Raw genomic sequence first — 13,191 nt, forward strand, 5'->3', positions numbered from 1 at the left:
ACTAGTAATCTATAGTGGCATCATCTTTCAAGTTCAAAGGGCAGAAATATGTGAAAAGCAAAAAGTGATAGGAAAAGTGAACATTAATTATTCATATAATGGATAACCTTGAAGGAGCAAACCATAAATAGAAAAAAATCAAAGGGATGTTCATCATCTGTCTGTTCATCACTTGTCTATTCCAAATAGATTTTTTTTGTGGGGTCACTAGAATTCAATGATTATACTGGTAGAAAAATAGAATATCCTTTGCTCTCATTTGAAAGTAATGGTGCCAAGAGACTAGGAACAGTTTTGTGGATCAAGATCCTCCTTTGCAACCTACTGAACATATACCCCTTAACCCTTTATAAATTTAAGGCAATAATGATATAAGAAAGGGTACTGGGGTATAACTGAAAAGCTTTTCAATTAGTTGCTTTAACATTTAATAGGTGTGACTTTGAGTAACCATCTGTTTCCTCATCAATAATATACAAATATTAGCACCAAAATTTCAGTGTTTCCAGGCATTGTGAGGCACTAAAATGTTAGCTTTGCTTCTCTACATATGTGTGAAAATCCCTGATACATAGCAATAGCTTCCCATCTTTCCTCCCTGTGTTACTGGTCCACTAAAGCACATTAAACAACTTGCTTTTAGCTGCTAGGTAATCACCTAGAAATCCTTGCCATTAATCTGGTTTGGTTGAGCTATAGTCTTAAGATAAAAAGTCATTAATGATATTTCTTTTTGCCCTTGAGTCACTTGTGAAGAGGGAAAGTCATCTTAACATCTAACTTGAGCAACATATGTAATTTTACATAGTTTTGTGTAACTATCTTTAGTTTTTAGCGATCTGTACTTCTGATTCATGGAATTAGCTCCTACACACAAGGTAAGGACCTGTTTCAATCTAGTTCCTGAAATGCCACTTTTTGGTACTTTATGAACTTTGCCCAGTTTGTACTAGAGATGATCCTTTAAAGTTGGCATTTTCAGAACACTGGCAAAAGATGAATAAAAAATTAGTATTAGTATTTGGGCTATCCTAACCAGCAATCCTCCCCCTCTCTTGAGCACCTTTGGGCTACAGTTTAGAAGAACCAATACCATAAACCAGAGGTCTAAACAATAGCACATGGGTCAAATCTGGCCCATATTCTTTAAACTTAACTGCAGGCTGAGGGTGACCTGATCAGAAGCCAAATAAAAAGCCAATATGCACGTATCTTTTATCCTTGTGTATGTTGAAGAACTCCATTTCTAGAATATTCTCATAATGATAAAATAACAGAGATGGAGGACAGATTAGTGGTTTCTAAGGGTAGAGCTGGTGGAGGTAGGTATAAACATGAAGGGAATAGCATGAGGGAGAAGTTCATGATGATAGTTCTTTATATTTTTTGTCTTTTTTTTTTTTTTCATATAAAAAAGTTCTCACCAACCCAGTGGTGCAAAAGCCTAGTAACAGAAAAATCATTTCCCCAATAAAGCATATCTATTGTTCAGGTAATAGTGATGTTTACAGAGTGATAGGATACAAGCACATGACCTTCATGCAGCATAAATATGTGTGCCATCCCATATACAATCCCTTATAGACCCAGCCTGGTTCTTCTCCAATGCCGCCTGTTGGGAGTTGTGCCTGATTTTATTACTAGTTTCCATCTGAATCCATTTGGGAATGGGGTGATTCTGCTTTTGTTTCTTAGCCAGGAACAGTCAACCCAACACACTATGATGGCAGAGAAAAGAAGATAGTACTTTATCTTGACTGCACTGAAGGCTATACAAATCTACAGAAGTAATGAAATGGCATAGAGCTATTTACACACATTGTACCTATGTCTATATCCTGGTTGCGGTAATGCATCATAGCAACATAAATGAAAAAATTGGGGTGAACTAGGTTTAGGCTACAAGAGACCTCTCTGTACTATTTTCACAATTTTCTGTGAATCTATAATTATTCCAAAATGAAAAGTTAAAAAAATACACACATCTATACACAAGGAAATTCACAAGATAAAATGAAACACAGCCAATTTTATTCAAATTCCCCCAAATTTATACACAATGTTGTTTCTAAAATGCATGTCATCCTTTATATAATGATTTTATTATTTCATTTTTATAGTTTTTTCATCTTGTCTTTATACACTTCTTCAGTAGAAGCCAGAGTCCTGAGTTGCCCAGTTAGGAGCCTAAAACATGCAAAGGGAAATTGACAGAGTTAGAAGAAAGTACTTTCTGAAAAAGCTAACTTACAAAGTGATACTAGCATTTCCTTTCAGTACTCCTGCCCAAACCCCTAAGATTTTAACGACCTCTGCAATTTCTAAATTATGCCACTTACAACAATAAAAAACAAGTCCAAATATCATCTGAAACAGTTTTTGACCAATTATAAAATATAACAATGACAGTATCACCAACATTATAACAAAAGTCAATACAAATTGATCTTTAAGCATACAGAAAATAACATCATATAAAAGTTATCTTTTTAGGTTGAGTTATTCTAGACGTGGCTGGAACAGTCATGAACAATAATTTCCCAATTCTTACTTCTCTTCTTTGAAAAACTACTCAAAGGACACAAACCTCTGTTAAGATTTCAATCACATGAGGTCTCTGAATGTTCCATCTATTTTAGGAAGCAGTTGTACTTCCTAAAAATAATAACTTCCTACCCTTCAGTTACACATAATCGTAATAGCTAAGAAGCATTAAAGCTGGTTTGGGATTCCAAAATTACATGGCTGTTCAAGTTTAATATCTAATATGTAGGATCTTTACCAAAAGAAGGGATATATATATTTTTTGACATAGTTAAATATGACAGATAAAATCAATTTTTTAAAGATCAATACTAAACCACACATGTAAGATGTAATAATGATGTTATATTCTTGCTAAATTCAAGACTGAATAGAAAATATGTGGTTCTTACCTCAGACCTACTATTCTGATTAAGTTTCTTCTCAATATTCATGGCCAACATCTGGCTTCTAAATGAAAGGCTTTTGGTCTTTTCAATCACTTGCTGATAGGGTGAGACTGCATTGTTACCCATAACCACATGACCCTAAAATAAGACAGAGGGAAATTGATCCTGTAATATTACAACCAAGTTTCCCAGTAAGTCATGAGCATGACATCACAACACTACCTGACTGTTGCACACATTTTTATGCACTGTACAGAGATGACAATATAACTCCAGCAACAAAAAAAACAGGTGGTTGCTGTTGCCTTAAAACAAAGCAAAAATTCTAACAGAATAGAACAAAATGTCCTTAATGAAAAATTCCCAAAAAAGCATAAAATAATCAGCAACTTATATCAAGATGTAGCATAACTAACATAATACTCACTAATTTAGAATCAATCTTGGCATCCAGTCTTGCATTTCTAATCAAATTTACAATCCACCTTTCAGCTTCTTCTGGAGTCATGTTCAGTTTGTCTGCCAACATGCTAATGAAAAAAGTAAAAACAATGTTAATGGAGTCTAAAACCTTGGTTTCATGTCCATAGTCTTTGAACCACACTCTGCATAGAGACTTTCAGGTATTTATGGATCACCTCTCTTAAATACTGTGACTTAATAACTGCACTATTCCATGTTTGTGCAATTATCTAATACTGTGCATGACCTATCCCCATTCCACCAACCAGACTGTTAAGATCCTTGAGGGGAGAGGACCACATTTCACATTTATAGAAATCTTTCTGGCTTCTAGAATAGTACCTTACACTTAGCAAGTGCTCAATTAATAATGCTCTAAGAGAGGAAAAGGTTTTATAATGTATAATGATTATACAAATTAAACCTACTACAAGGAACATCAGTGATAAGTATAATATAATGAAGTAACTAAAACTCAGGTCTGGTGTATATGTTTGCATTAAACTCCGAGGGCACTCTGGGAATTGTACACTATACAACCTAAATGTTAGCCAATGAATTTCAAAGGAAGGAGAAAGATACACATACATAAAATACGAGGAGGGTGGAGGAGGGAGGAAGACAAAGAGGAGAAAGAGGGAGGGAGGGAGGGAGGGAGAGAGAGAGAGAGAGAGAAAGAGAGAGAGAGAGAAAGAGAGAAGGGAGCTAGGGAGATGACTGGGGTAAAAAAGATACCATTATAGAGATCAATTTATCAGGACTAATAAAAGCACCCCTTGGCAGTACATAAGTAAACCACTCAGCTGATGGAATAGTATGCATATATAGTATTAAAGAGTACAGAGTATAAATGTATTCACATATGCATGTTTAAACATTAACTGTTCTCTTTTCATCAGTCTTCACTGAAGACATTACACACTTGCCAGGCCCTCTAATGTTATCACTGGTTTGATGAAAAGAACTAGAGTACCAATAATACAATCTTTCCTTAGAATATTATAAACTAAAATTCCTGATCCGATGTCAAGACACTGGCAATCATATCATTATGTAATTCCAGACTTTCCAACACAAATAACCTAATTTATAAAAATACCCTTATGAGAATAATATTATCTATGCTATCCCCATGTTACACATTTATTGAAAAAGAGTTAACAGAAGTTCGTTCAAAATGTAAAAATTAATGTGGCGCCTGGGTGGCTCAATGGGTTAAGCGTCCAACTTCAGCTCAGGTCACAATCTCGCTGTTCTGAGTTCAAGCCCCATGTCTGTGCTGACAGTTCAGAGCTTGGAGCTTGTTTCAGACTGTGTCTCCCCCTCTATCTGCCCCATCGCTGCCTGCGCGCTCTCTCTCGCTCTCTTTCTCTCTAAAAATTAACATAAAAAAATCTTTAATGAAAAATTTAAGTTAGGTTATCAATAAAATAAGTACAAACTAAATCTATGCAGATATACAATTAAAATTTATCCATAAAGGTGAGCCTGGATACCTCCGTCAGTTAAGCATCTCTTGGTTTCGGCTCAGGCCATAATCTCACAGTTTGGGAGTCTGAGCCTCGTGTAGGGCTCTGTGCTAACAGTGCAGAGTCTACTTGGGACTCTCTCTCTCCCTCCCTCTCTCTCCGTGTCCCTCTTCAGCTCGTTCTGTCTCTCTCAAAATAAATAAACTTAAAAAAAAAAAAAATCTTATCCTTAAAATATGCTTGGAGCTAATAACATCTTGATGAATACAAGCAAAAACACCACCATAAAACTCCCTGGATTTATGTGTCAAAATTTTGTTCTCTGTCTTTCTGCGATCGATTTTGCTCTAAATACAACATTCTCAGCAAGCAGAAAGAACAATTAATCCATGACTATTAATTTAATTTCATGGACTTCATTTTATTCTCTTTATCACTGTTCTCTAATAACCCTAATTTTATTTAAGCTACTAAAAATAGGGAACTACATCAACTTACTTAAACAAGCAGGTGTGTTTTTGACTAGTAAAAATTCCTGCAACTGGTGTTTCCTGTGGTTTCCCATAAACTCCTGTGTTTCCTGCTGGTGCTTGACTTATTTTAGAAATGTGTAAATTTCATTGTCTCTACACTTCTATAGTAAGCAAATGTCTGCTACTCTTACCTAAAACTCAACTCTAAATGTAAAGAACAGATTTTCCAAAACATACTGATTATTTTATCACCTCCTATAGCAATTTATCTTTCGTATGCCTCCTGCATCCCCCCAAATATAACTCATTAAAGTGAGGCCAAAGCATTTTACTCTGAAAAGCACAAAAGAAACTGTACTAAATATATTAAAATTCCAATGTTTAAGATCACTATATTCTATTTTTTTTTTAATATGAAATTTATTGTCAAATTGGTCCATACAACACCCAGTGCTCATCCCAGCAGGTGCCCTCCTCAATGACCATCACCCACCCTCCCCGAGCTCCCACCCCCCATCAACCCTCAGTTTATTCTCAGTTTTTAAGAGTCTCTTATGGTTTGGCCAAACCACTATATTCTATTTTAAAGAGCAGAAAAATTATTCTCAGTAAGCTATGAATTATGTAGAGTTGGTAGTGTAAAGATGCTTTAAAATTATAATATATAACCTATTTATGAGGCTGTTTAAATAACTAAAATTATAATGAAACATGGTCTTTTGAAGCCTAGGTTATCTATTAGATTCCTCTAGATGCTGTCACATCTAACTGAGAAGACCTAGAATTCTCTCTTTAACCACTGCCTTTTATCTAACCACTCTACTGTCATCTTGAAAGACTTTCCTCTCCACCCACCATACTAAACCTCTCTATTCATTACACTTGCCAGGTTTTTAATCACTTCAGGACCTTTGCATATACTGTGCCTTCTGCTTAAAAGGGTCATCCATCATCTTCACTTAACTGTTACACAGGTCTCAGCTAAAACAGTACCCTCATAAGCCTTCCACGACACCTCTGTAAACTGTAATATATCTTTGATTTCATAGCCCCTCTATATTCTTTGGAGCAGATATAATAGGTGTAACTTTCTGTTGTTGAGTATCTGCTTTCATGATACACTGTATATGCAGCCAAAGAGAATGTACCAAAGTTTCTTTGTTCACTGTTACCTACCTAGCAATTAGCACAATGCCCAGTTTACAGGAGACAATTAATAAAAATTTACTGTCTGACTCCTGTACTAGTCACTTCCCTAGTTCAGGCTCTATTAGTGTTTCCTAGTTTTTTTTAACTCATCTACCTCTCCAGTCTCTCCTTAATCTATTTTATATAATTGCTAACTAACCAGTTTATTCCCAAATTCCTTTCAAAACTTTAACACAGTCCTTTTACCGAAACAGTAAAATCCAAACTTCTAAATATCTCATTCATGGTTCTATACAATTCGGCTACAACCTCACTTTCAAATTCCCATTATTCTCTCCCATGAACACTACATGCCAGCCAAACCAAACCAATTATCTTCCTTCCTTGGCATTCACTCAACAAAATATGAACTGTTAGATGCTAACAAGAAAATACAGTCTGTTCCTCACTTTTATAAAGTTTAAGCCAGGGGTTGGGGAGTAGAGGACAGTAACTTCATCCCCAAAATATATAAACTATTTTAAGTGTAAAGATGAATAAAGTAGAAAGAGCTATGTGAGATGCACAAGAGTTTACTATTCTAGTCTGGAGGTTTGGGGACTTCTTATTTAAGGAAATATTTAAGGTCAGATTTTAACATAAAAGACAGAAAAGTCTACTCTGTATAACTCCATAGAGAATTCTTCATCCTTTCTTTCTTTACATCCATATTCTATCTCATATTCCAACATGGCTGGGGCAATATGGCAACATGCATGAAGACCCACAAATATCTGCAAACTCTGACCCATAATCCTACGCTGGGGATTTACTGCTTTGCATTGTGCTTGTTGATCCTTTATGTATTAAATCAAGTCAAAAAAAAACCTGAATAATGTCCAAGAAGTATTAACAAATTATTGATGGCATCTCAGGTTATCTATGCTACCAATCACTCTGAGAGTGAATTAAAGAATGTGGCAACAGTCCAGGGTCTTTTAAGTAACAGGAAAATATACAGGGTAAAAGAAATTAAATGACTGATAGAAAGAAATCCTCAAAACTTGACAATACTCTTATGGTCCAGTGATTTTATACAAAAATAGTTAAGTTTTAAAAATAAAACTATAAATCCTATTAAAGCTTAAAAAACAAAATGTTGGCTTAAGCTATCCTATACCATGCTTACCTTGTGTTATTTAAATTAACTCAGTTTATCAATACACTAAAAGACAAAATGTATCGAAATGCAGAATTTCTGAGAAAAGTATCTATTTGATCTAGATTTTAAACACAAAAATAATTTCCAGATTATTCAGATTTTATAAACTCTCAACCTCATCTGGCAGCTTAAAGCTGACATCTAAATATCTGTGTAAGTGTCCCTTATATATATCTTTAAGTTGACTAGCACACCTTTCTCAAGTAATGCAACAACATATTGAATATGTTAAATGAGAAATACATATGGAACCACAAAAGACCTTAAGTAGCCAAAGTGATCTTGAGCAAGAATTACAAAGCTGGAAGCATAACACTTCCTAATTTCAAACTATTGTTACAAAGCTTTGCATAGATGTTCAACTAATTTATGACAAAGGAGCTAAGAATATACAATGGAGAATTATATATTGTTTGATTATATATTCTTCAATAAATGACGCTGGGGAAAATGGACAACCACATGCAATACATTGAAAATGGACCACTATCTTACACCATAAACAAAATTAACTCAAAACATATTAAAGACTGAATAAAGACCTGAACCTAAGACCTGAAACTATAAACTCCTCTAAGAACACACAGGTGGTAAGCTCCTTGACATCAGCCTTGGCAATGATTTTTTTTTTTTTTTAACGTTTATTTTTGAGACAGAGACAGAGCATGAAGGGGGGAGGGGCAGAGAGAGAGGGAGACACAGAATCAGAAGCAGGCTCCAGGCTCTGAGCCGTCAGCCCAGAGCCCGACGCGGGGCTCGGACTCATGCACCGTGAGATCGTGACCTGAGCTGAAGTCGGACGCTTAACCAACTGAGCCACCCAGGCGCCCCGGCAATGATTTTTTGATCTGACACCAAAAGTAAAGACAACAGAAGCAAAAATAAACAAGTGGGACTACATCAAACTAAAAAGTCTGCATAGCAAAAGAACCCATCTACAAAATGCAAGAGTAAGCTACCAAGTGGTAGAAGATATTGCAAATGACATATCTATGGGGTTAATATCCAAAATATATAAGGAATTACTACCACTGAATAGCAAAAAACAAAACAAACAAACAAAAAACCAAATAATTTAACTAAAAAATGGGCAGAGGACCTAAATAGACATTTTCCCAAAGAAGACATACAGATGGCAAACAGGTACATGAAATGCAAATCAAACCTACAATGAGATATCATCTCACACTTAGAATGGCTATTATCAAAGACAAGAAATAACAAGTGTTGGCAAGGATGTGGAAAAAAGAGAAGACTTGTACATTGTTGGTGGAAATGTAAACTGATACATTCTGGATGGAAAACAGCATAGACTTCTCAAACAATTAAAAATACAACTACCATATGAGCCAGTAATTCCACTTCTGGGTTTTAACAAAAGGAAACAAAACACTAACTCAAAAAGATTTATGTACACCCATGTTCACTACAGCTAATTTACAATAGCCAAGATATGGAAGCAAATTAAGTATCCATTGATGGGTGAGTGGATAAAGAAAGTGGGATATTATATGAATATTAGCCATAAAAAAGAATAAAATCTTGCCACTTGCAACAGCATGTATGACCTTGAGGGCATTATGCTAAGTGAAATAAGACAGAGAAAGACAAATACTATATGATCTCACTTTATATGTGGATTCCATATGTGGAAATTCTTTCTTTTCATTTATAATTTTTTTAATATATATATATAGATATATATATATTAAAATATATATATATATATTTTAATATATATATAGATATATATATATTAAAATATATATATATTTTTAATATATATATATATATATATATATATAGAGAGAGAGAGAGAGAGAGAGAGAGAGAGAGGTTGCAAACTGGGGAGAGAGGCAGAAGGAGAGAGAATCTTAAGCAGGCTCCACACTCAGCATGGAGCCCAATGCGGGGCTCAATCCCACAACCCTGGGAAGACGACCTGTGCCAAAATCAGGAGTCAGATGCTCAACTGACCGAGCTACCCAGGCACCCCTGGAATCTTAAACAAAACAAAACAAAGCAAAACAAAAACTAAAAAAACAGGCCTTGATACAGAGAACAGATTGGTGGTTGCCAGAGGTGGTGATGGGTGGAGGGACAGGTGAATTGGTTAAAGGGGTCAAATGGCACGAACTTCTAATAATAAAATAATTCACGAGATGTAATGTATAGCACAGTGACTACTGTTAATAATATTGCACTGTATATTTTAAAGTTTCCAAGAGAGCAAACCTTAAAAGTTCCCATCACCAAAAAAGATCTTTGCAACTATGCGTGGTGATGGATGGTAACTAGACTTACTGTGGTGACCATTTCACATCAAATCCTTATGTTATACATTATGTTGTCCATGATGTTGAAACTAGTATGTTATATGTATCAATTATAGCTCAATAAAAACACTAAAAGGCTAGCAATATCCTTTGAAAAATTACAAACTGTTGTGATACTGCATCCATAAAATAAGAACTGAAAGATGTGACATCATGGATTTGTTTTTTTTACCTACAGAAGGTTTGGAAGAAGATGTTGAGAAAATCTCCCCAGAGTGTAGAACATAAAGACAAAGGTATGGAAATTGGAGAGAAAAGGTAAAAAAATTAGAAGTCTAGTCCAGGAGATCCACTATCCAAACAACAGTAGTTTCAGAAAGAATAAACAGTGAAAATAAAAGAAAATAAATCATTGAAGAAATAATGCAAAAAAAAAAAAAAAAAAGTTTCCCAGAACTGGGGCATGAATTCCCAAATTAAAAGGGTCCAGTATGAAGAATTAAAATAAACCTACACTAAGATATATCACTGTGAAATTTCAGAGCAATGGGAGCAAAGAAAAATAATCCTTCAAATTGTTAGAGAGGGAAACAAAACACCTATATGTAAAAGATCAGAGATAAAAATAGCTTCTGACTTCTAGAGCAGAAAGCTTCTAGAAAGCGACAGAACAAAGTCTTCAAAATTCTGGAATAAAGTAGTTTTCTACCTAGAATACCATACCTAATACCATTATTCAAATATGAGAGTAAAATGGACATTTTCAGATATGACTATTTTACCTCTAAACAACCTTCCTTATAAAGCTATTGAAGGACATGCTTTACCAAAATATGATAGTAAATCAAGAAAAAAAGGAATACAATAAAACTGGAGCTCTATTACAGGAGACAGACTAAAGGAATCCTTAGAACAAAGGACAAAGGGAGACAAATGTGCAACAGGCACAGAAAGCAACAAGTCCAGATCTTTTTCCCATAGATATAACTGATAGAGTAATTAGTCTTGAGAAGAGATTTATAAACTGGCAAGCAGTCTGAAGTGTAATTAGTGATAAAGACACTAAGAAAAACAACTAAGCAAATGGGAGGAAAATGGCAATTATCAACTCCACAGAGTATAGTGAATACTAAAACACATTACAAATCTTATTTGAAACAATTTGGTGCTTGTTCAGGAACCCAGAGATAATTACAACAGATTAAAGCATTCAGAAAAAGTCCCATATACAAATGACAATTTAAAATGTGATATAGACTGCACTCTAGTCAAGAGTGTCCATCCTGATCAGTTGGCCTTGCCTCTCATTGCAATAAACTTTATTGTGACTGTCAAAATAAATAAATAAATAAATAAATAAATAAATAAATAAATAAATAAATAAATAAAATGTGATATGGGTGTCATTTCAAATTAGTGGGAGAAAAGATAATTTTTCAATAAATCATGTTGACTGGCCATTTAGGGAAAAAAAAGGTAGTGTCTTCCTAATTCTCTATTCCCAAGTATAAATCCTAGGTGAATTTAAATAGAAAAAAATACAGCCATAAAAGTCCTAGGAAAAAACATAAATAGCATATAAACCTATTGTGAGAAAGAATTTAAAATAAAATACAAAATCCAGTATGACAAATTATTAGTAACTCTGACTACAGCAAAATGTTAATAATTTTTCAGTGACCAAAAAAAAAAAAAAAAGGAAATATATAGGATCCTAAGTGCTATTTCAAAAAGACAAAGTGAAAGTAAGTATTTCACCCTCAGTTCTGTTTCATTAAACACGTTCATGCCTCTAGCACAAAACCAGATACTTTCGTTGTTTCTGGGCAGTAATTAAGACCAGTGGTCCTACCTAGGAACATCAGTCTAAATCTAGAGAACCAATTAGGGTTCCACCAACTCTAGGTCAATTTTCTTTCAGGTTTTTAATTACTAATTTTATGTATTACAAAAACTATGAACTTAAGCATTTACCTATGGGGTCCTCTTGCCTGCTTTTCACTGAAGACTGAGGCCAACTATTTAGCATATCCAAAGTACTCCAGTCTTTTACAAAGGTAGGACAACTAATTTAAGAATGAGTATTAAGAATAAACTGCTGAACTGTAAAACTGGAAGGAAATAGGAGAAAGAAAAAAGGAGAAAACTGAGAAATGCTTAATGCTGTGTGACAACTAAAGATTCTCATTGAATTTTCCAATATCTCCTTAGTCAAAAATAAGAATATAGGCATACCTCTAATTGAATTTCATTTTACTGAGCTTCACAGATACTACATTTTTTTAAAAATTGAAGGTCTGTGGCAACCCTGCAAAGAGCAAGTCTACTAGTTACATTGTTCCAACAGCATTTGCTTTCTTCATGTCTTTGTGTCACATTTTGGAGCTTCTCACAGGATTTCAAACTTTTTCACTATTGTTATATTTGCTACGGTGATCTGTAATCAGTGATAATTGATGTTACCACTGTTAACAGTTTTGAAGTACCATGAAACTCACGTAAGACAGCAAACTTAACCCATAAACGTGTGTGTTCTGACTGCTCTAGTGATGGCTGTTCCCCATTTCTCACTCCTTAGGCCTCCCTATTCCCTGAGACACAACAATACAGAAATTAGGCCAATTAATAACCCTACAATGGCCTCTAAGTGTTCAAGTGAAAGGAGGAGTCACATGTCTCTTAGTTCAAATCAAAAGCTAGAAATGATTAAGTTTAGTGGGGACGGCATGTCAAAAGCTGACACAGCCTGAAAGGTAGGCCTCTTATGCCAGTTAGCCAAGTTGTGAATGCAAAGGGAAAAGTTCTTGCAGGACATTAAAAGTGCTACTCCAGTGAATACACGAATGATAAGAAGTCAACAGCCTTACTGCTGATAGAAAGTTTTAGTGGTCTGGAAAAAAGACCAAAACAGGCACAACATTCCCTGTCAGTTCTATGAAGGCTGAGAGAAGTAAGAAAGGCCAAGGAAAAAAAAATTGAAGTTCCTGGAGGCTGGCCATGAAATTTAAGAAAGGAAGCTATCTCCAGAACATAAAAGTACCCAAGGTGAAGCAGCAAGTTATCCAGAAGATCTAGCTAAGATAATTAATGAACGTGGCTACACCAAACAACAGATTTTCAGTGTAGACCAAACAGCCTTATATTGGAAGAAGATGCCACCTTAGACTTACACAGCTAGACAGGAGGAGTCAATGCTTGGATTCAAAGCCTCAAAGGACAGACAGACTG

At 34.9% G+C, this 13,191-nt stretch overlaps 1 protein-coding gene across 1 annotated transcript in view; it reads right to left on the reverse strand.

The window, feature by feature from the left end:
• Nucleotides 1–2,009: 2,009 nt before the first annotated feature.
• EIF3E (eukaryotic translation initiation factor 3 subunit E) overlaps nucleotides 2,010–13,191 on the reverse strand; it is a 54,209-nt gene continuing 43,027 nt past the window's right edge. The window contains exons 11-13 of the mRNA XM_047074110.1: nucleotides 3,361–3,463; nucleotides 2,937–3,071; nucleotides 2,010–2,187 (exon numbers count right to left, since the gene is read on the reverse strand). Coding sequence (XP_046930066.1) covers nucleotides 2,149–2,187; nucleotides 2,937–3,071; nucleotides 3,361–3,463 — 277 coding nt within the window. The 3' untranslated portion in view covers nucleotides 2,010–2,148. The remainder of the gene's footprint in view (nucleotides 2,188–2,936; nucleotides 3,072–3,360; nucleotides 3,464–13,191) is intronic.

This window comes from Lynx rufus, unplaced genomic scaffold (genome assembly GCF_022079265.1).
Source record: "Lynx rufus isolate CCGP_SWC_20201006 ecotype Redwood Valley unplaced genomic scaffold, mLynRuf1.p SCAF_12, whole genome shotgun sequence".
NCBI classification, from domain to species: Eukaryota; Metazoa; Chordata; class Mammalia; order Carnivora; family Felidae; genus Lynx; species Lynx rufus.